The following is a 24,613-nucleotide window of genomic DNA, read 5'->3' as shown; positions in this document are numbered from 1 at the left end:
GGGCCTGAAGCAACAATGCTTAGGCTTTGAATCTCACAAAGTGAAAAAATAGCTTCTTTCCATTCTCTCTGAGGCCCTCTCCTCAACAGAACTCGGATCAGCTAGAATACATGAAGCATTCTTCCCTCTCTGAGAATTCCCACTGATTCCACAAGCTCAAAATCCTTCTCAAGCAAGCCACTTCTCAAACACACTGTTGGTGTTTTCACCAACAAATATTAACACTTGCAATTAGACATTTGGGTAGTGACCATCACTCTGCAATTCATTCGGTAGACCCAACCATTTCATCTTTAATTATGCCTGTCCCACCTTGGGAGACCCTGTTAGTTGGAAAAGTAACGTGAAGTGTATGAAATAAACCCAGAAAATGTACTGTATGCAAAGTGAATCTCCCAATGAAAGTGAAAGTGTTAGTCACACAGTTGTGTTTGACTCTTTGTGACCCCATGGACTGTTGGTCGCCAGGCTTCTCTGTCCATGGAATTCTCCAGGCATGAATACTGGAGTGGGTAGCCATTCCCTTCTCCAGGGAGTCTTTCCAACCCAGGGATCGAACCTGGGTCTCCTGCATTTCAGGCAGATTCTTTAACCCTCTGAGTTACCAAGGAAGCCCATCTTCCAATGAGATATCTATTTATTCAGTTTTGTGGACAGCCCTGAGACAGGATAAGCTGTTTTAGAAATGTTAGTGCAAGGTCACTTTCTACAGTAAGAGCTGAGAAAGAAATACACACCATGTTTGACTGGAAGCCCCAAAAGACACAATATGTTTTCGGAAATGTGTGCACCATGGCCTACTAATTTGAGCTCCTAACCCCTTCTCTCCAGTTACATTCCTGGAAATGTTTTTCAATTTCTTTGCATAAAATAATTAGTGGACAACAGAGAGCAGGCAAACCTGCACAGGGTATACGCCACACCTCCACGGAGCTAGCCAACACTTCCACAGAACCACACTGTTCCCCAGCTCTTAATATGGTTTATTATCAAATCCTTTACCTGCCTCAAAGCACTTTTCATCAAAGCTGCTTTTAAGCTGAAGCTGAGGACCAAAGAATGCCTTTAACAGAATCCTGAAATAGCTTTTAACCCAAGGCTGAGAAGAGAAAGTGCTTTTAACCTAAAGTGCTTTCCTCTTAGGTACTTCAGCATGTACCTAGCACTCAGCATTAGTAGCTGTGAGAACACCCTTAAGACCCAAATGAAAGAGACTCCATTATAGATATTCAAACCCATTATATTAAAATATTACAAGTAATATTTGAAATCATTAAGCAGTTTTACTCCAACTAAATTTAAATCTTTTCTTATTGAACTATGCATTCATGCAAATAAATTGAAGTCTTACCACCTGGGATTCTAACAAATCTATGCTGATATTAGGAAGAGTACAGTGTTATTTCCTAGATTTTACTTAATCCAGAGTGAGTCACAATTTCCACACCTTCTCCACCCTAAAAGAAACTTTCAACTTTTATCAATCACTGAATGACATTACCAGCTTTAGTCCCTATTAGTATGGGCTAATAGGTAATTTTATTAAATCATTTAGATTTAATTCAATCAAATATCTGAATAAATTTCATGTATAAAGTTTTCTTCTTATCCTCATCACTCAAGCAGAAATAAAAGTACTGATTCCATAGTAATAAAAGTTTTAACTTCAGAGTAATTGTAATAAGTTGTATGCTTGAGCAGTTAAGCTCCATGGACAGTTTTCTAGTTTAAAAACATAAACTGTACACAGATAGGGATAAAGTAGCAAAGTTTGACATCTTTAAATTTTATTCCCTTTTCCTTTGATAGACCCCTCAGTAATGCTAATAAAATGAGGATAGGCGAAGGAAAAACAGAAAATATTGTCAACCCAAAATGTAAATAGTCAGCCTTTGCTAAGCAAAATTTGGTAATGTTGATCATCCAAAGTGCATTAATGTAAACTAAACTGAAATACATTTCTTTCATACTCAAAAGTTATCATGAAACAGTCATTGCATAAAAGTCACTTTTCTATATAGATTGTCTCTCTTATTCATGTGTTCCTTCATTCACTTATTCACTTATTTTTACTTGGCATCCAGAAGGGAATGTAATATGAGGGAATAGAAATACACCTATTTCTCTAGGAAAGAGGAAAGATTTTGTTTATCTTGTTCTATTGTATAAAGCCTCCTCACCTTGAGTATTCTTTTCTAGCATCCTCTTCCTAGTAAACTTCTATTTATTTTTAATCTTCCAGCTCAAAGTTACCAACTCCATAAATCCATTTCTGTCTTCCTCATTCTGAATCAGTTCTCTTTTCTGTTTATCCCCACACAATAATTTCATTATTTGAGCATTTTTATACCTTCCAAGGAGACCATGAATTGTCTCTGGTGGACTGAAGAGCATCTTAACTTCACTCTGCTTTAAAGAGAGTGGGAAATAAGGGACGGAGGGCATGAAATCTTTCAGTGGTTTTAAAATTCCTATTTCTTTACAATTCCTCATTCCTTCTTGTGGAAACTCTTATGCCACTGGGTTCTCCTTTAGTGAAGACTGCCCCTCACACCGGCCTCCAGATGTTGGGCTACTCCTGTGTTAAGTCTTTGGACTTCTCTTCTCTTTTCCTTTTCCTTCTTAGACTACTAAGCACTATTCAGATATTCCAGGGCTGAAATATTCCAGCCCTGTGGTTTCAAATTCCTACGGTAGGTTTTCTAAACTTAGTACTTCAAACTCCAGACCCTTGAAACTCCAGACTTGCACATTCAAACATCTATTTGACGTCTCCTGGGATGTTTGGTAAGACATCCCACAGTTTTCTAGAGCAATCCTTGCCTCCCAAGCTACCATGTATTCTCATTTCCAGGAAATGTTTCTGCTATTTGCCAGTGGGGGTCTCTCCCCATGCTATTCTGTCCCATCTATCAGTTCAGTTCAGTTCAGTTCAGTTCAGTCGCTCAGTCATGTCCGACTCTTTGCAACCCCATGAATTGCAGCACGCCAGGCCTCCCTGTCCATCACCAGCTCCCGGAGTTCACTCAGACTCACGTCCATCGAGTCCGTGATGCCATCCAGCCATCTCATCCTGGGTCGTCCCCTTCTCCTCCTGCCCCCAATCTCTTCCAGCATCAGAGTCTTTTCAATGAATCAACTCTTCACATGAAGTGGCCAAAGTACTGGAGCTTCAGCTTTAGCATCATTCCTTCCAAAGAAATCCCAGGGTTGATCTCCATCAGAATGGACTGGTTGGATCTCCTTGCAGTCCAAGGGACCCTCAACAGTCTTCTCCAACACCACAGTTCAAATGCGTCAATTCTTCGGCGCTCAGCCTTCTTCACAGTCCAACTCTCACATCCATACATGACCACAGGAAAAACCATAGCCTTGACTAGACAGACCTTAGTCGGCAAAGTAATGTCTCTGCTTTTGAATATACTACCTAGGTTGGTCATAACTTTTCTTCCAAGGAGTAAGCATCTTTTAATTTCATGGCTGCAGTCACCATCTGCAGTGATTTTGGAGCCCCCAAAAATAAAGTCTGACACTGTTTCCACTGTTTCCTCATCGATTTGCCATGAAGTGATGGGACCAGATGCCATGATCTTCGTTTTCTGAATGTTGAGCTTTAAGCCAACTTTTTCACTCTCCACTTTCACTTTCATCAAGAGGCTTTTTAGCTCCTCTTCACTTTCTGCCATAAGGGTGGTGTCATCTGCATATCTGAGGTTATTGATATTTCTCCCGGCAATCTTGATTCCAGCTTACCAAATCCCACCTTAAAAATATATTCTCAATTCAACCACTTTTATTTACTTCCATTGTCACCGCCTATCTAAGACCAGAATCTCTCCCTGAACTATCTCACCAGCTCTCTAGCTGACCTCTCCGCTTCTTTTCCTCACCCTCTTAAATACAGTCTGCACATAGCAACTAGAAAGATTATTTAAAAACATAAATCACTTTACATAACTTCCTTGCTCAATACTTTCCAATAACTTAGAATAAAATCATACTTAAAATCATATGTATTTTTCTTCCTGTGACCTATAGGGTTCCAGCTGCTTTGTCCACCAGGCTATGTTTTCAATTTCATCTTCAACCATACTTCCTGTTTATCATTTCACTTCAGTCACACCAGCCTTCCTGCTGCTCCTCCAAGTTACCCCACTTACTCTCCCTTGCTGCTCCTCTGATTAAATGTTCTACCTACATATTGATATGGCTCATGCCTTCACTTCTTGGGTCTCTGCTCAGTGCCATTACCGCTAAAAAGTCTTCTCTGATAACACTTCTCTTTTGCTCTCTATCTCCCTGGCATGCTTTATTTTCTCATAGCACCTATCACCATCTGATATATTAATGTGCGTATGTGCTTGTTTCCCTCATTTACATACAGAGTGTGTAAAGACAGAGAATGTCCTGTTCATTATTCCATCCTCTTTAGGCATTGAAAAATACTCGAGGATGGATTGATTGAATGGATGAATACAAAAATGCAGTAATATCCACTTGGTCAAGCCATTCTCTGTGTTGTGATTCTGTGCACACACATGTGGTGGAGTGTGTGTGTGTGTGTAATTTATATGTTGTGCTGCTTTAGGTAAGCACAGAAAAGAAATATAGGACAAATATTGGCCTAAGGGAGACAAATATAGAAAAAAGATATACTTGTTGTTATATTTGAGTTAATAAACTCTTCATTTAAGATGAAGGTGTCTTTCTATCTGGTGGACCCACCAATATGTGCATTGCATCACTTGGTTCAAATGGAGTTGAGATCTATTTTTAGTAAGTGTTTGGGAGCTTAAAAGGAAGGGCCAAAGGACGCTTTATAGAAGTCTTGTTTGAGGTTGAGAGTGTAACTGTGAAAGGTGGAGACTGCTGAAAGCCTGAAAAGAGAAGGAGGAGGAAAAATGGAAAGGACTGGGGAAAGACTCTCCGTACTGTTTGGATGGCAGCCAGTCTGGCTCTGATCCTCATCTTTGGCTGACCTTGTCCAACGTTGACTGGAGGTTCCAGATCCCAGCCTTCCTTTGTTGGGGGAGGTCTTCTCCCTAGAGCCTCGATCAGTCTCCTCCAGAGCAGTCTTTCCAGGGTAGACATTATCATTTTCTGCCAGCGACTTTAAAGTCTGTTAGATCAAATGAGATACAAAAATATGAATAAACATGTGGGAAGAACTATACACAGACGTGTATATACTTAAAATTCCTATTTATTTAGATTCCAAACTACTTGAAAGTTAAAATAATTAAGCTTTTTCCTGGACTTGCCACTTATGAGGGAAAAAAAATCACGAGTAAACAAAGCAATGAGAGAGATTTGCTTCCAGTGTATATTAAGAGACTCAGCAGAGAATCAGTGCAACTTTTGATATCTGTGTAGTAAAAAGCAAAGACATAAGCCATCAGTATACTACAGTACTTAATTTAAATCACGTATTTCTTAAAAAAGTTTCAGTGAAGTTGTGGGAGAATTATATGATGGAGGTTCACATAGAGAGTATTTTAAAGGTAAGGAAAAGAGAAATGCAAGAATGGAAGTAGAGAAAATATAAGAATAGAGATAGGATTCCTTGATAAGTAATCTAAAAGTTTTGGTCTGGAAACATACTCACAAAAGGAAACTACATGTCGCTTACAGTTTAAAGTCAAAGGATGAAATCACCTAAATTGCTGAAATTACCCATCTTGAGAATATTATTTTTGTCCTCCATCAGCCACTGCCCTGTCCTTATGGCAGCCTATTGGGAAATGATCTACCTGTGTCTGCGGCATTTTAGAGGGAGAAAACTTCCTAGTGAATGCTACCTACTAAGGAAGCTACAAAGGTTGTATTTTTCTCATTCCAACCCATTTTTTAGACAAAATCTCATTCACTTGGACATCATATATTAGAACTTCAAATCTTGAGTAACTGATGAACAGAAGTCATTAGGACATTAGTGGTGGGGGGGGTGGGTGACAATGCAAACAGCGTCCTATCCCTCTCAAAGTCACAGGACAGCAAGACAGTTGCTGTATTTCCTTTTTCTTACTTACTGGCTCTCCTGAGAACTTTGGATTAAGTCTTTCTAAGACTGGCCCCTCACCTGCAGTAATTTCTTTGAAGAATTAATAAACTGCTTTTATTTTTTAATCTAACTTCTTTTATTTTATTTTGAAATACAGTTGATTTCTATTCTAAAGAGCCTCTTAAGAGTGAAGGAATTAAAGAGCTTCTTGATGAGGGTGAAGGAGGAGAGTGAAAGAGCTGCCTTAACACTAAATATTAAAAAAAAAAAAATAAGATCATGACATCCAGCCCCATTACTTCATGGCAAACAAAAGGGGAAGAGGCAGAAGTAGTGACAGATTTCCTCTTCTTGGGCTCTAAAATCACTCAAATGGTGACTGCAGCCATGAAATCAGATGATTGCTTCTCAGCAGGAAAGCTATGGCAAACCTAGACAGTGTGTTGAAGAGCAGAGACATTAATCTGCTGATAGCTATGGTCTTTCTAGTGGTCACATAATGGTTGTAAGAGCTGGACCATAAAGAAGAAGATAGAATGCCAAAGAAGTGATATCTTCTGACTGTGGTGCTGGAGAAGACTCCTGAAAATCCCTTGAACAGCAAGGAGATCAAACCAGTCAATCTTAAGGGAAATCAACCCTGAATGCTTGTTAGAAGGACTGATGCTGAAGCTGAAGTTCCAGTATTTTGATCACTGATGCAAACAGCTGACTCCAGGAGATGGTGAGGGACAGGGAGGCCTAGTGTGTTACAGTCCATGGGGTTGTAAAGAGTCAGACATGACTGGGTGACTGAACAGCAACATTATTGATTAACAATATTGTGCTAGTTTCAGATATACAGCAAAATGATTCAGTTATAAATTACTTTTGTTGTTGTTCAGTCGCCCAAGTTCATGTCCATTGCATTGGTGATACCATCCAGCCATCTCATCCTCTGATGCCCTCTTCTCCTTCTGCCCTCAATCTTTCCCAGCATTAGTGACTCTTCCTATGAGTCAACTGTTCGCCTCAGATGACCAAAATACTGAAGTTTCAGCTTCAACATGAGTTCTTCCAATGAGTATTTAGGGTTGATTTCCCTTAATATTGATTGGTTTTATCTCCTTGCTATCCAAAGGACTCTCAGGAGTCTTCTCCAGTTCAAAGGCATCAATTCTTTGGCACTTCACCTTCTTTATTACTTTTTACTCTTTAGTATACTACCTTCTAAAATTACTTTTGGTTCCCAGTAAATTCTTTGAGTTTCCTCCTACTCCCATCCTTTGACATCATTTGAATAAATGTTTCTTTGCTTAAGGTAACCACAGTGCTTTTTTTTTCTGTTGTAGCCAAAATCTTCAATGAATATGCCTCATTACCAAAATAACTGTCCAATGTGTGTGTGTGAGCGTTTGAACAGTTCAGTTTTTTATTATTGTTTTCTCTTCCTCTCTTTATTTCTTCATGTGTATAGTTCTATGGGCTTTGTTTTTCTGCTTCAGAATTTACTAGAGTAGCAGCAATGAGCCTCTCTCCTGATAGCAGAATAACATCATTTTGAAAAGCATGTGGAGACTGTCTCCCTGCATAAATGATGATAACACCGTCACATTATTTGAACATTTAACTGCCTCTATTGAGTAGTTTTCCTCGTAGTTTTGATTCATTTGGAATCTAACTGACAAAGATCCCATTACTGGCTGTTCTTTCCATAATTTGTCAAAAAATATATAGCAGAGATGAGGGAGAATGAAGCTAATTTGTAATCTGGGAGACTTAACCTGGTTATGCTGATGAACTAACTAAATCGGTCAAAAGTTTGAGTGCTGAAAGATTAAAAACCACCATTCTCTAGTTAAACTCTAATTCATTATGTAAACAACATGCTTTGTAAGTGCAGTCATGTGGAAGGTCTATTTGTTTTTCTCACCAAAAGATGCTTTCAAAGAAAAATTACAGAAAATGGACTTTCTCCAACCAATGTGTTGCCTGCCACCCCTGGTACAAGCACTGAAGCAGGAGAACAAAGATGTAATGATCACACCAGCCAAGGCCATGGGCATGTGCAGAACATTCCAAAAATATTGGCACCCCTAGCAAGAGGTGTTTTCTAAATACAAAAAGTTGTTAAGAGAGGAAGAAAGGATTACCAGTGAGCCCACAGATGGAACTATAGGTGGGGAGCCGGGAACTCAGGGTTCCAGGACTGCTTCCTTTTTCGGAATGCCATAAGGAGGGGGAAAGCAGAAATAATCCTTAACGTTGTGCCAGGATAGCAGACATAGATGTTTAGGGGGCAAAAGCTAGGTCATCAATGCTTGCCAGGAAAACAAAACACCTTCTTTCTCCCTCCCCCTTTCCTTACACAATTTCAAGATAGAAGATTCTGTGGTTCAAACATGTTCCTATTATTTAATGGTCTTCCTTGGTGTATCAAACTCTGAAATCTGTATCAGATTTACAGATGGATGGCAATCCTACAATAGCCCCTAAACTGTACAATGATGTCTTAGCTAAATCTCTATGATTTACTTCCTTAGGACTTTTGATTTTACAAAGTCATTTCAAGTGCATCTTCATCTCCTCCACGTTATATACTTCACCGTGTAATGTTAAAAGCTCATGTTGCAGTCATTTTTTTTAAAGTTGTAATTGATAGAAACTTGTTCAAACTGCAAACGTAAGAATGGAATTTATTGGACTACTTGCCTGAAAAATCAAAGAGACGAGGATAGCTTCAACCATGACTGGACCTGTGGGCACAAAATGCTATCAAATCTTTATCTTCTCCATCCTTCAGCTCTCTTTTCCATTCTGTTGGCTTAATCCTCCAGTATGTTTTCGCAGAAGCTGGCAGTATAACTTCTAGAAGCTCAGACTCATATCCTCAGAGTTTACCAATTCCTGCAGAAAGAGGGCTCCTTTTTCCCAGTAGCACTTTAAAAAAAAAAAAAAAAAAGCCCTCAGGATTTGGGAGACCAGATCCACTTGGATCATGTGTTCATATCCGAACACATGTTCATATCCCTGTGGCCAAGGGAAGAAGTGCATGTCTATTGCTAGAGCTGGAGCTGGTGGGGTCAGCACTACTCAAAACAAATGGCAGCAATATGAGAAAGTATCACTCCCATAGGAAAACCAGAGTGCTCATACTGGAGGGTAGAAGAATAGTTCCAAGGCCAGCAAAACCAGTAGACATGCAACATACTCATCCTAACCAGCGTCACCCATAACAGTGGGTCTCACTGAGCTATTTCCACTCCTGGCACCTTCTCCTCTGATTGTAAGCCCTCTTTTGGAACGTTGTGGATGGGGCTATGTCCATGTTCTTGCCAAATTTGTTTGGCTGCATTAAACTGAAAGTGTTAGTATTAGTCACTCAGTCAGGTCTGACTCTTTGTGGTTTTGTGGCCCCATGGACTATAGCCCATCAGGCTCCTCTGTCCATGGGATTTTCCAGGCAAGAATACTAGAACTAGAATAGGTAGCCATTCCCTTCTCCAACAGATCTTCTTGACCCAAGGATTGAAACTGGGTCTCCTGCATTACAGGCACATTCTTCACTGTCTGAGCCGCCAGGGAAGCCCAGCACCTTCTAATTTCTAATGCTCCCCATGGCAACCATATATGGTGCATCATATATGTGGTATATATGTGACATCATATATAAGTATCAGGAAGTGAGGAGCTGAGGTGTCTCTGCTTCATTCACTTCCCTCTGCAATTCGTTTCTGTGCACACTCACTCATTGCACATAGCCATCTCGCCAAATGGCTCCCTTTGGCCCTCAGTGTCCCTGGAGCAGATAGTATCTCTGATACCACCTCAGTATGTAGCGTCCCAATTCTAAAACTTTTGGAGGGAGACTTGCACTGACCCAGCTTAGGCCACATGACTACCATTAATTTAATCAGGTTTACCCAGAAGGTATGGGCTCCCCTGGTGGCTCAGATGGTAAAGAATCTGCCTGCAATGCAAGAGACCCGGGTTTGATTCCTGGGTCAGGAAGATCCCCTGGAAAAGGGAATGTCTACCCACTCCAGTATTCTTGCCCGGAGAATTCCATGGACAGAGGAACCTGGTGAGCTACCATCCATGGGTTCGCAGAGTGGGACTGGATTGAGCGACTAACACTTTCAGTTTTTGTTTTAACCTGGAAGGCTAGGTCCTTCTACAGAGCCATACCTTACTGGGTGAGCGTAGTCACTTTCAAGTCAGGATATAAATGAGGTGATTTTTTTTTTTCTTTTTTACTTTTCTGGTAACCAGTGAAAGCGAACATTTCCCTTCTATCTAATGAAGTTCAACATATATCAACTCTTTTTTTCCCCCAGAGCGCTGTTGGCAATCTGGGAAGGGTTGTTTTCTCTCCCCATGAGGGATTGCCTGCACTTACCTGGACCACCCAGTAAGTGGCAGTAATGCACCTCCCCCACCTCTGGCCTCAGAACAACTGAAAGTAGCCAGCAGTGCCCCTCACCCTCTCTAGAGCATTCTGGCAATCAAAAAATCAAAAATACCTTGCAATGGAAACTTTCTGTTCTCCACCCCACTCAAAATCCTCCCCCAAATCCTGTCTTTCCTTATAATTAGTGAATCCTCATCACTAACGTGCTAAAAAGAAGTCTATTTGCTGTCTCTACTTCTCACTTTCCCTTCAAATCTTGACCACAAGCCTCTGCTTTTCCGTTTCATTCTACAAAAGCCATTTTACTTATGATCACCAATAACCTCTTAATTTCACCTTGATTTCTCATCAACATTCTGTTCTGAAATACCTATCCTAACTCCTTAAATATCAATCTCTCTATTCTTCTCCAAACCCTTGGGTTTCTGCATCTTAGTCTCCTTTAACAAAGCAAAAAACTTAAATCTTCTTTGCCTAGTGAGTTAGCTCACCTCCTGCATCCTGTCTGCAAATCCACAGAATCGCTGCATCTCTCTGTTGTCTGAGTTAGGTCCTTATCTTTTTTTTTTTCTTTTTCATCTAGAGCCTGATGTTTTGTAACTATAGGCAAATGACTCAATATCTTTGTGCCTCAGTTTCCACTCCTATAAAATCAGGATGATAATAGTGTCTACCACCAAAGTGTTACAATTACTGTGAAGATCAAGTAAGTTAGAATAAAGTACTTTGAACTTTGCCTGGCTGAATGTAATAAGTCTTTGCTGTTATTAATAAACACCCTTGCTGCTAAGTCACTTCAGTCATGTCGGACTCTGTGTGACCCCATACACGGGAGCCCACCAGGCTCCCTGGTCCCTGGGATTCTCCAGGCAAGAACACTGGAGTGGGTTGCCATTTCCTTCTCCAATGCATGAAAGTGAAAAGTGAGGGTGAAGTTGCTCAGTCGTGTCCAACTCTTAGTGACCCCATGGACTACAGCCTACCAGGCTCCTCCACCCATGGGATTTTCCAGGCAAGAGTACTGAAGTGGGGTGCCATTGCCTTCTCTGAATAAGCACCCTTATAATAGCACCAATTGCATCATATTATAATTGTGAGAACTATTCTTCCGCCCAGACTGTAGGAGATCATGCTTCATGCATCATTGCATCTTCAGGATGGAGTGCAATGTCTAAGCTACAGTGGGCATGTAATAGATAGTTATGAATGAATGTCAATCTTCAAATTCTTTACAGTGCTCAGCATATGGTAGGTGCTCATGAAATATACACTGAATTGAATTAAATAAATTTGAACTGGTCTGTAGAGAATACATAATAATAAGTTCATAATATAACATAAAACTTAATGACTTTAAATTTTAAGGTGAGAGAAATTTCTTTTGAGTCTCTTCCTTAGGATTGACTCTAAATGGATGTGTAAGTCCACATTCTAACCAAATTTAGAATTTTTTCTCTATTTATTTGCTCCCCAGTTTTGGTTTCCATGTCCTATCAAGTCTCTTTGTTTTCATTCTCATAGCATAGCTTAGATCACCAAAACTCCAGTCTCTTGTTATCATTCTTTATCAGTAAGCTGTTGCTGCCTAACAAACAGAAGCTCAGTGGCAAACAGCAAAAAGCACTTATTTTTCATGTGTCTGTGGCTTGAATGGACAGCTCTGCTTTACATTGTAGGTTTGACTGGACTTGTCTCCTCAATGAGGGTCAGCCTCAGTTCTGTGCTATATGTATTTACTCTGGAGCCCAGACTGAAAGGGGAGCTGCTACCCAGGGAAACTCTTGATTCGGCAGTAACAGAGAAGTAAGCATAGAAATCTGTAGCATGTCTGAAGACCTCAGTGTTGAACTGAAACATAGTCATTTCTACACAGGCTACATTGTCCAAAGTAATCATATGGGCAAGCCCTCTATCAGTGAAATGAAGGAAATAAATGTCACCCACTCTAGTGAATTTTACCACACAGTCAGATGGCAAAGGTGGTGAAAGTATAAATCTAATTCCGAAAAGAGGAGAAGAATTCTCAGTGATGACTAAATTTACCACAAACCTATCCTGATTCTGGTCTCCATAACATCTGCATACATAACCACATTAGCTTCTCAACAGATATTTTGTGTTCAGTCTTCACCACGATCTGTGCCCCCCCCCCATTTGGTTATGAATATTTTGGTTACAGGTGATAGAATATCCAGTTAAAAATTGTTTATATTATCTCATAATATAAGAAGTATAGAGAAAGTGTTTTAGGACAGGTTTAGAAGTTCAACAATATCACTGAGGTCTCAGATCTTTGTAGCTTCTTTTTTTAATCATGTTTAGCTTTGGCTTGCAAACTTCTTGTCTCATGGTGACAAGATTGCAGCAGTAGCTCCAGGCATTGCGAAGTTGCACGTTGATGTTCATGAAGGAAAAAAGACAGAATGCTTTCATATACCCCTCTCCTTTCATCAGGAAAAAAAATCTGTTTTAGGTTCCCAAGTCATATCCCCTTGCATTTTACTAACCAGAACTCTTTAATTTTAAACTAACTAAATTTACATGATTGAAGGCAGGAAGAGAAGGGACGACAGAGGAAGAGATGGTTGGATGGCGTCACCAACTCAATGGACATGCATTTGAGCAAGCTCTGGAAGTTGGTGATGGACAGGGAAGCCTGGTGTGCTGCAGTCCATGAGGTCACATAGCGTTGGACATGACTGAGCTTCTGCACTGAAATGAACTGGAAGCTACAAAGGAAGCAGAAGCTATTGGAGACTATTTGAATATCAGAATCTGTCTTATAAGTGGACTCTAAAATAAGAAAGAAGTTGGGAGGGAAATGGCATATGTATAACAAATCAGCCACATTTTCACACTCTCAGATAAATGCCCGCTTGACTTAATAGTTAAGACTCCTCATAACACAAACTTTATTTCCTCTTAAAGCTTCATACATGAAGATTTCTCTAAATAAGAAAAAGTGTATGTTTCCCTTTGTACAATCACACCAAGATGATTCTTCTCATCACTCTCTCATCGCTGATTGTTTATCTCTCCTTCATCCTCCCCAAATGCCCTGTTTGTTCTCTTCCTTACATCTCCAAGCTAAGTCTTACTTAACCTTGAGGACTCAGTTCTTTTCTGGGAAGCCGTCCATGAGTGCTCAAGGCTGTTCAGATGCTCCTTCTAGCATGTTCCCATTGGATCTGTGCTTCCCTGGGAATAGTATACTTCAGGATGACATGTTCTTATTTACTTATATGATGTCACCACTACACAAGAAACTTTAGAGCATTGGAAAGGAGCCTTTGTTATTGTGCTATCAGTGCCTTTCCTAGCTCCTGACACAGCAGGCATTTAGGATTTCTTTTAAATAACAGAATGAGTGAAGGAGTGAATACAGTAGAATAGTTTCATCTTTTTCATTTTCCTGTATCTACCTATCAGGAAAAAAAGAAAGAAACCTTTCTCCAGACTTTAGCACCATCTTCATTCAAGAATCTATCTTTCTTGAATGAGCTCCATCCCATAAATCCCTCCCCCCAACCTCTGCCTTCCCACATACCACCTTTGCACTAAATGACAGGAAAAAACTTTATACTTTAGAACTTCTTTCTTTGCACTAAGTACTTTTTGTGATACCTGCTATATATTCTATTTATTATTAATTAACTGAATATTTCTGTTAGCCCTACAATATTATAAGCTTCTTGATATCTTTATCACACCCTAATATGCCTACTCATTGCTTCAGCTATAGAGCATACTCAGTACATATTTCTGATATTTATTTGAATCATGACTATCATTAAAAGATTTTATTTTGTATAACAATTCTTCTTTTCTATAATCTCTGACCAGTTTAAATGATCAAATCTGAAGTTCTGGATTACTTTTCTTAAATAATATTTTATGTTATTCTTTCTTAAGTTGGTGACTTACTGTGTCTGAATGAATCTTTGTTACTAGACCAGATATTCAAAGCAAATATTCATGATTATTTCCCACTTCTCTACATTATGTTGATGTGTGTTTTGAGCTTGTCTTCTTTCTATCTCTTGGACAAAAATGCACATTTCCACATTAAATTGCATTATTATTAGTGCTCTAGCCTTAACTTTTTCCCTCCCTGCTGAGTTGTTCTCAACTCAAGCCATCACCTTTCCTAAGAAATTGATGACAATCGTGATTTCCTTGAAGTCTCACCACAATCTGTGTTGACTGTCCCTTTGAATAACATATCATTTACCATTCTATTATGCTGCATCTTATATTTTCCCCCACTTATGCTAAAAATATAAAGAGATAGAAATACCAGACCACCTTGCCTGTCTTCTGAGAAACCTGTATGCAGGTCAAGAAGCAACAGTTAGAACCAGGCATGGAACAACAGACTGGTTCAAAATTGGTAGAGGAGTACATCAAGGCTGTATATTGTAACCCTGCTTATTTAACTTAAATGCTGATTACATCATGAGAAATTCTGGGCTGGATGCAGCAGAAGCTGGAATCAAGATTGTCAGGAGAAATATCAATAACCTCAGATATGCAGATGACACCGCTCTTATGGCAGAAAGCAAAGAGAAACTAAAGAGCCTCTTGATGAAGGCGAAAGAGGAGAGTGAAAAGGCTGGCTTAAAACTCAGCATTCAAAAAATGAAGATCATTTCATCTGGTCCCATCACTTCATGGCAAATAGATGGGGAAACAATGGAAACAGTGACAGACATTATTTTCTTGGGCTCCAAAATCAGTGCAGATGGTGAGTGTAGCCATGAAATTAAAAGAGGCTTACTCCTTGGAAGAAAAGCTATGGCAAACCTAGAGCGCATGTTAAAAAGCAGAGACATTACTTTGCTGACAAATGTCCATATAGTCAAAGCTATGGTTTTTCCAGTAGTCATGTATGGGTGTGAGAGTTGGACCATAAACAAGACTGAGCACCAAAGAATTGATGTTTTTGAACTGTAGTGTTGGAGAAGACTCTTGAGAATCCTTTGGACTGCAAGGAGTTCAAACCAGTCAATCCTAAAGGAAATCAATCCTGAATATTAATTGTAAGGACTGATGCTGAAGCTGAAGCTCCAATACTTTGGTGACCTGATGCAGAGAACTGACTCATTAGAAAAGACCCTGATGCTGGGAAAGATTGAAGGCAGGAGGAAAAGGGATGACAGAGGATGAGATGATTTGATGGCATCACTGACTCAGTGGACATAAGTTTGAGTAAATTCCAGGAAACAGTGAAGGACAGGGAAGCTGGCATGCTGTAGTCCACAGGGTCACAAAGAGTCAGACACGACTGAGGGACTGAACAACAGCAACTGTGCCAAAAATATGTTTTACATTTTTGAAAACTTCTACTGATGAAAAAGATGATGTCTTACAGTCAATAATTCAATAAATATTTATTGAACTTCTAGTATTTGCCAAAGAGTGTTGAGTTACTGGGAATTCAGTAAGAAAGAAAATAGGAATAGTCACTCTCTTGGGTTTTGCATTCTAAGCAAGGAGAGCAACTAACCAGTAAACATATCAATCTAATATGTCAGATGGAGTAAAGTGCTCTAAGAAAAGTAAGCTGTGGGCAGCATGAAGATTTGTTATCAGCAGAGGTTGCCAGTTTTTTTAAAGGTGGATAGGAAAGGCTACAATAAGAGGGTGACATTTGATCACCTGGGTAATTGATTTCCACACCGAGGAAATAATAAGTTCAAAGTCCCTGAGGCAGAAGTGTGCTTGGCATGGACAAGCATCAGTGATGTAGACAGAATGGCAGCAGCAGTTGATGAGCAGAGAGAGGAGAGAGGAAGCAAATGAAGTCAGTTAATTGGTGGAAAGTCAGGTTGTTTACTGCCTTGGTAGTGATGTCAAGGAATTAAATTTCATTGCATGTGAGATGGAAAGTCCTTGAACCTACTAAATATTTGTTTCATTGTCAATAATCAACATCTCTGCTGTTTAAAAAGGCTCCGGAAATGGATGGTGGTGATGGTTGCACAACGGTGCACATGTACTTAATGCCACTAAACTGGACACACAAAAGTGGTTAAAATGGTAAATTTTATGTTATGTATATTTTATCGCAATTTTTAAAAAATCCTTGAGTGAACACCATGGACCCAAAACTGTGCTTGACCGAAAGAACAGTATAAGCAATGCAGCATGCAAGACTTTGCTTTGAGAAAATACATTCCATATATTATAAGTGAAAATACACAATGCAACATAGCATAAATCATGTTCCAAATGAGAGAGCTAGGCTAGAATTTCACACAGTGTTCTCGGAAACATTAGTCTGGAGAGATGCCCTTTGAAATAAAGGATCTTACTCAAACAAGTTTGGGAACTAGCGCATCCTTCAGTCCTGCCTGGAGATTCCCAGTGCACATTGGCATAACACAGGCTCTGAAAATAAGTACACATGAAGGAAACCTGTTTAACTTTGTTTAACCCAGTGTTGCTAAATCATTTTGATTACAGGCTTTCCCCCTCAAATTGCCTGTTAACCTCCTGAGAAACTGGTATTCCCAAGAACCTATGTTACAGGAGACATGAAGCTGATAGGAATTCCGGATAGAGTTTGTGGAGAAAGAACCATCTGAGCTGAGCCCTAAAAAAAAAGGGATACTTAGATTAGAGGAAGGGCAAATTCAAGGCAGGAAAAACGTGAAAACATTCACTTCAAAGTAAATCTTCTGGAACTTGCTTTTTTCAAATATCATTGTGCCATTGAATGAATCTAAATACACTAGCAACATCATAATTTTGATGATTGTTGATAAACTTCTTCTCAAACACTGAGACACCGATTCACTAAGATTCATTAATTTGTCGAAGTTTTCTTAATTCCTAGTCATTATTTTATAGACAGCGAAATTAAGCCCAGAGAGACTATAACTTACTCAGTCATCCCTGCCTAATCGATGGCAGAGTGTTCATTTTCTTTCTCTAGGGCCAGAGTCCTGTTCCATAAAGGAGGGAGCTATGGTCCTTGCATGTCTGCAACAGACACTTTGGAATTAAAGCCAAAAATCGATTCCAATGCAAGATGCAGATTTCATCATTCAGTGGATATGGAAACAGAATCAAATTAAAGAACAACGCAAGCTTGGATTTTAATGAAGCTCATCTTTGTTTCTTTTGCAGATCAAATTTTTGGCTCTCATCTGCACACACTGTGTGAACGTGAAAATTCCACAGTTCCACGGTTTGTAAAGCAGTGCATTGAAGCTGTCGAAAAAAGAGGTGGGTAACTGAATGTACAGCCATTCCCCCAATACTGCACCCTCTACACAACCAATGCTCACATTAACAGCACCACTTGATTTGTCTGGAAAGCCATGCAATTAAAACCTGACTGTTGCTAATCAGTTAAGAGGATCAAGTTTCTTATTAACTTCAGTTTGTTTTCACAGTAGGGACATCAATAATTCCTACTAATGTTCTTTTTTTTAATATTTTGCTGTCTGACATGTTGTTGATTCAATTGCAAACTTCTTGTTTTCCCGCTAGTGATAAAACATTCATAAAATATCAGTACTCACAGTGTTAGAACCCTCCTAACATTCATGCTGGTAGACGTTGTGCCAGAACAAATTTTGGTAAGCCCCCATTACCCAGTGAAACAAATAGTGCTCCTACTTGCAAATGGTGATGTTCCATCTTCCACGTGTATCTGTTCAGCACAGAATATGCCTAACTAGTTTTGCTGGAACAATTAACAGACACACCTCCAGTGTTAAGATGACCCTTGATTCCTATATTTCAACATTCTAATTTTCATCTGAAATTATCTCATCTTACTGAGGGGAACAAAGCAAAACCCAATTGACTCACTATTTCTATGGTAGTCTGTCTGTAGGGTGTTTTTCCTTCAGACTCTGACTTCATTCATTCAAGGTCATTTTCCCTGGAAGTTACACACAGTAGATGCAGAATCTGAAAAACTATATATATTGTATAAAAATATGAAGCTTCATCACCATCTGTTACAAGTTTACAACATATTCCCAGGATCTAGGGGGATATATATCATGTAAAAGTTAGAGGTGTTTTCAGAAAAAGAATTGGTGAATCTATTCCCCTTTTCAGCTCCCAGTCTCTTAAAACAATAGAACCAAGGGAAGAAATCTTTACCAAGTTATCTGCTAGGGAAAAGCCATTTTAATTCTCTCAATGTTACCTGGCTTTATTATAGAAACATAATAAAAATGGTCTGCAATTTCCAACTCCTGGAAATTCATACTTTAATTATACTGTAAGGACAGCCTTGGGATCCTATTATTCCCATATCAGTAGGGAATGAGAGAATAACAAGAAGGGGACAAGTGGGTAGAGAGAGTGGATAAAGTAAGCAGCTTTGGGGAAAAGCATATCAACACATCAGAGAGCTGAGCTGAGAGTTCAGAGAGAGAATAGAAAAGAGTAAAAGCAGAATACACAAGGAGAGGTTATCTGTGAGGAGTGGAATCAATTAGAGTTTAGAGAGAAAAGTCCTCTTATTGCATGTTACAATCTCATTTAATTGTGTAAGTACGTATTTTAGGAATAAATATTATTTAATAAATAGTTAGAGCCAAATGGATCACTGAAAATGTTATAATGTTATTATTGCCAATAGTTAAATTTTCATCATTTTCTGGAAACCTTGACTCACTTATAAATACTCAGTACTGACAGTGTAAGCACCATCATATTAGAACAAAAATCCAAATAGGACTTTGGGGGAAGCTGTGCATAATAAGATGTGTGCACATTTAAAAAAGGATTTTATACCTCTCTATTTCTGTATATACCCCAGGCAAAATGAAAACCCTGCTAGACGCAGTCTTGTGGCATGCAGATACCATGGTATTGCAGAATTGAAAATGCCTGTAAATAGAAACTGTATGTTTTGTTCATGGCATTTTATTGGTGATTTTTAATAAAATAAGACCATGTTTTTGCTGACGGGACAATCATATTTGGCCTTATATTTTATCGTCCCAATGTTTTCTCTTAAAATGAATTTGTATATTCAGCACTAGATAGGCACTAATCACATATAATGATTATTAATATAATTCTTAAATGTTTTAATGAAACTCAAAGACTACAATTCCGTAAATCAGCAGATAATTCAAAGCATTTTGGCAATATCAGCTTAAAGGAACTCTATGGAACTGTTCAACAAAACTCAGAGGCACAAAAACCTCTCACATCGCTACAAGATTTACAAGTGTGTGCTGTTGATTATATTTTTCTATGATCATTTTGTTGGATTAATATTCTTACATTTATACACCAATTCTGTTTACTCAAAGTGTTGTTTTGCTAAATTCTGGCATAAAGCACCTCAGTACAGAAATAATTTATGTGAATATAAGTCCAATGTTTCTGTAGGTTTCTGATGACATTTTGTGCTGGGGTTCATATTAGGAAGTAACATATAAAAGTGCCAAGTCTCTCAGCACGGCTGGACTCAGCATATCTAGAGCCCTCCTGCTAATGGCCAGATCCTCTTCCAGCCAAGATACCCAACTGCCGAGTCATGGGAAATGCTTATGGACCTGTTATGGGAAAGGCATGTTTAATGAAAACTGTGTATTTATTCTCACAGACTCAGGAAAATGATCTCAATCCTCACTACAGCAGCACATCAGCTGTTACATAAAAGCTAATTGTTTCCTTTCTTTTTTCTCCAGATTATTTTCCCCACCTTAAAAAATCATTTACAAACTGCAGTAATATTTTTTAAATGCTTCTGTGCTCTGCTTAGTTGCTCAGTCATGCCCAACTCTTTGTGATCCCATGGGCTATAGCCCACAGGGTCCTCTACCATGGGGATTCTCCAGGCAAGAATACTGGAGTTGGTTGTCATGCCCTCCTCAGGGGATCTTCCCAACCCAGAGATCGAACTCAGGTCTCCCACACTGCAGGCAGAATCTTTACCATCTGAGCCACCAGGGAAGCCCAAGAATAATGGAGTGGGTGACCTGTCCCTTTTCCAGGAGATCTTCCCCACCCAGGAATCGAACCAGGGTCTCCTGCATTGCAGGCAGATTCTTTACCAGTTGATCTACCAGGGAAGCCCTAAATGCTTCTAACATTCTTGATTAAATGAGGCAACATCAGGAGGGCATCTCTCGCCATTTACTCACTCATTCCTCTATTCAACCATTCATTCAGTAGCTCACTTACACTTGGCAGAAGCAATTTGCCCATGCTTCTCTAGTCTCCCCCAGGGATACCCTACCCAGTCCTCGGCACAAAATGTATTCTTTACCCGTTCTTGGCAAAGTGGTATTCAGATCCATTCAGTCACTCAGTTGTGTCCGACTCTTTACGACCCCATGAACCACACCATGCCAGGCTCCCTGTCCATCACCAACTCCCGGAGTCCACCCAAACCCATGTCCATTGAGTCGGTGATGCCATCCAACCATCTCATCCTCTGTCGTCCCCTTCTCCTGCCCTCAATCTTTCCCGCATCAGGGTCTGTTCAAATGAGTCAGCTCTTCGCATCAGGTGGCCAAAGTATTGGAGTTTCAGCTACAACATCAGTCCTTCCAATGAACACCCAGGACTGATCTCCTTTAGGATGGACTGGATGGATCTCTTTGCAGTCCAAGGGACTCTCAAGAGTCTTCTCCAACACCACAGTTCAAAAGCATCAATTCTTCGGTGCTCAGCTTTCTTTATAGTCTTTGTTGACAAAGTAATGTCTCTGCTTTTAACAGGCTGTCTAGGTTGGTCATAACTTTCCTTCCAAGGAGTAAGCGTCTTTTAATTTCATGGCTGCAATCACCATCTACAGTGATTTTGGAGCCCCCAAAAATAAAGTCAGCCACTGTTTCCCCATCTATTTGCCATGAAGCGTTGGGACCAGGTGCCACGATCTTAGTTTTCTGAATGTTGAGCTTTAAGCCAACTTTTTCACTCTCCTCTTTCACTTTCATTAAGAGGCTCTTTAGTGCTTCTTCATTTTCTGCCATAAGGGTATTAGTTGCATTTTAAATTTTGAATCTCTTGGACATGCCTAGAAGAAAATCTCTTAGTGAGCCGAATGTAAACCAATTTAGCGAATCACTTGTTTAGTATGTTTCCTTATCTTGATTTGGATTTCCTTTATTCCTCTAAACCACCAGAGCATTCTCCTCCTTACCAACTATTGTAACTAGATTAAAGTTATTTCTGTGGTTTCTGACATTGTCTGCTTAGCCCAGAAAATATACACAGAACTTGGAGGGCCAACTGTGAAGGAGTGTGTTTGTCTTTAAAACTTTTCCAAGCGGTTCATTCTCCTTTGTCTTGCCTTTACAGTTTTGGACTATGTGTGTGTGTGTATGTGTGTGTGTGTGTGTGTGTGTGTGTGTGTGTGTGAAATTGTAAATGCAGTGAGAAATTGAATTTTTGTTTCTTCTTCTAGAGAAAATTATACAAAAATATTGAATGGTTATTCAGTTAATGCTCAATAGACATGGTAAACTGACCAAAAGCAGGAGATCATCTGACAATTTTTTTAAAGCCTGGAGGAACAAGCATGTAGGGGGTATACATTGTGACATACTGGTGGTATGTAGATCTAAACAGAGAGAAGTTCAGTTTTCAGTGCTTTATGGAATGCTTTCTGTAGTTTACGATGATCTAAGAGGTATATAGAAATTGCTTTCTTAAAAGTAGAGTGACTTGTATCACTTAGAGACAAGGACCTAGAGATATGATCTGAAGAAAATACTTCATCTAAACTGGTATAATTAGTACTAAAACCTTAATCCATAGGTTATATATATATATATATATATATATATATATATGAAAAGTCTGTAACTGACTATTCTTTGTGAAGGCCAGTCATTTGGAAAGAGCCCCACATAGTATGTCACACCTTGTAAACACTCAGTAGTATTGGCTGAATGAAGTAATAGAACTAGTGTTACTGCACTTCAGCAACAGGTAATTAACTGCTCAGATACCTGCTCTGTCTCATTCCCCATACTACCATCTGAGAATATAGAGGAGATACACATTAAACAAACTGTGGTAAGTCCTATGAAAGAAAAGAATAGATATTGTGCTGGAAGAAAGAACAACCAGTACAATAATAATTTTAAAAATAGAAGTTTGCTTAAAATTAGCATGATGGGGGTGGGGGAAGTGGAAAGATCTTGATCAAAGGCATCAAGTTGAAGTTATGCAGGATGAAAAAATCTAGAGACCTATTACATAAGCATGATAACCAGAGTTTACAATATTGTGTTGAATACTGAAAATAAGCTGAGTAGATTTTGAATGCTCTCAACACAGAGAAAAATTGGTAGTTATGTGAGGAGATATGTTAATTAGCTTGTCATTTTGCTATGTCTATGTATATCATGTCATATACCTTAAAAATATATGTATATATATAGTTTTCATTGAGAATATATTTTAAATGACATAATAAGCCCTGAATAATAAACACATACTCTTCTGGTTTTAGCCTCCTGATAAGACCAGAAGTTTAATGACACCCTATTTCCCAGGTTATTTTCTTGACATACTGTAACAGTGTAACACGAGGAGTAACTTGGTGTGAGATACCCAAAAAAACATGCCATGAGTGATGAACCAGTCCTTTTCCCATGCAACAATGCCATACATTGCCCAAGACTTTTTTAAATATAATAATGGAGCTAACTAAACAAATGAACATGTTTCTACACTAAATATACTTTTATGCATCCAATATATTTTTGCTTGTAAGGGAATAGGGCTGGTTTTAAAACAATTTTTAAGTTGCATTTGGATTGGCATTCATCCTTTGGAATATGGTTTAACAACTCATTCTTCCTCCTTGATTCCCAGTTCAGGTTACTATGCCCCCAAACGATATAGCAAATTTAAAATAATATCTAGAGATCTGTTGCAAACAACGTGAACACAGCATTACTTAACTGTACACTCAAAATGGTAAATTTTATATGATTTTCTTTGCCACAATTAAAAATAAATGATACCAGGTCTTCCAAATTTGATGATTCCAGCTATAAGCTACTTTGCAGAATGCCTCAGCAGATGCTAACCAACAATTTTGTCCTCTCTCTCTTTCTTCTGGAACACAGAATACTATGACAGGAATGATACACAAAATTACATATTTGACTTGGTGCCTAAAAGCCACCCTGGGATCCATAACCTTGCTTAAAGATTTAAAAAGACCTTTAGTCTACTTCTGAGAAGGTCCTTAGCCCCGAAAACTTTATCTCTCTCTTTGACTTCTTAGCAGCTGTTATATTTTTTTGCTGTCGTTTGTTTGACAGGATCCAGTTATAGGTTCCGATGTCTGTTTAAAGAAACAAGGAGGCTGTTGGCTTTAAAATTCCCTCATTGCTTGTGTGATCAGCATTTTCCCAGGCTTTTCTACATAGTTTGCCAAGCAAAGGGACTGACCTTTTGTAGCAAACACTTTTTCATTTCAAAATGCTCACTTTGATTTTTGTCCCATTTTATGCTCATTCCAAACTGTTTACAACCCACTAAAAATGACTGTGAATTATATGTTTGTGTAATGGATTCCTTTTGTGGTCAGAGTGGAATGTTTACTTTGAACAATTAGTTATCTTTGGGTAGATTATAGCAACTTGGAAAAAGAATGACTAAAATTATTATTATACCTTAACTGTTTCTTTTTGGTAGTTCCCCTGCTGTTACGTGAAGTTTGAGAAAACGGCAGATTAAGAATTCCATGACATTACAGACCAAACCTATTTCTCTTATTGTATCAATATTTATTTGGGCGTACTTATTAATATTACAAGAAGGTATGGTTATACCCTTATAACTTACTGGATATACTTACTGAATCATAAAAATTCAGGACAAGGACTATACAAAATACAAGGATATTTCCTATTATATATAGTGCATGCTTCCTTAATAGGTATTTGCAAATTAAGGCATGCACATGTATATACTTATTATTAAAAAAACAGACCTGATTATAGTATAGCTATGATGCACCAGATCCAGTGCACCAGTCTGACATGGTCTTGAGATCCTACCAAGTGTTCACTGGCAACAATAAAACTACATAGTCTTTTCCTGATGCCCGGTGATCTAGGCCACTGAAGGGCCCATCATAATGCCTTCCCTAGGCAAACGCTGCTCCCAGTTCTGCTAATTTTGCACTGTTCATTCTTTCCCACTTTGGGATAATCTATTATAGTTATATCCAGGCACGCACCAAAGCCTGATACTTCCATGAAGAATGTGCAATT

General features: G+C 38.9%; 1 protein-coding gene across 1 annotated transcript in view; it reads left to right on the top strand.

Annotated features, from left to right (window-relative positions):
• ARHGAP15 (Rho GTPase activating protein 15) overlaps nucleotides 1-24,613 on the top strand; it is a 707,176-nt gene that overhangs the window by 440,324 nt on the left and 242,239 nt on the right. Inside the window, exon 10 of the mRNA XM_068968725.1 lies at nucleotides 17,523-17,621. Coding sequence (XP_068824826.1) covers nucleotides 17,523-17,621 — 99 coding nt within the window. The remainder of the gene's footprint in view (nucleotides 1-17,522; nucleotides 17,622-24,613) is intronic.

This window comes from Capricornis sumatraensis, chromosome 3, assembly GCF_032405125.1.
Source record: "Capricornis sumatraensis isolate serow.1 chromosome 3, serow.2, whole genome shotgun sequence".
NCBI lineage: Eukaryota > Metazoa > Chordata > Mammalia > Artiodactyla > Bovidae > Capricornis > Capricornis sumatraensis.
Note: the sequence above shows the minus strand (reverse complement) of the source record. Positions and strands in the feature narration are given on the sequence as shown.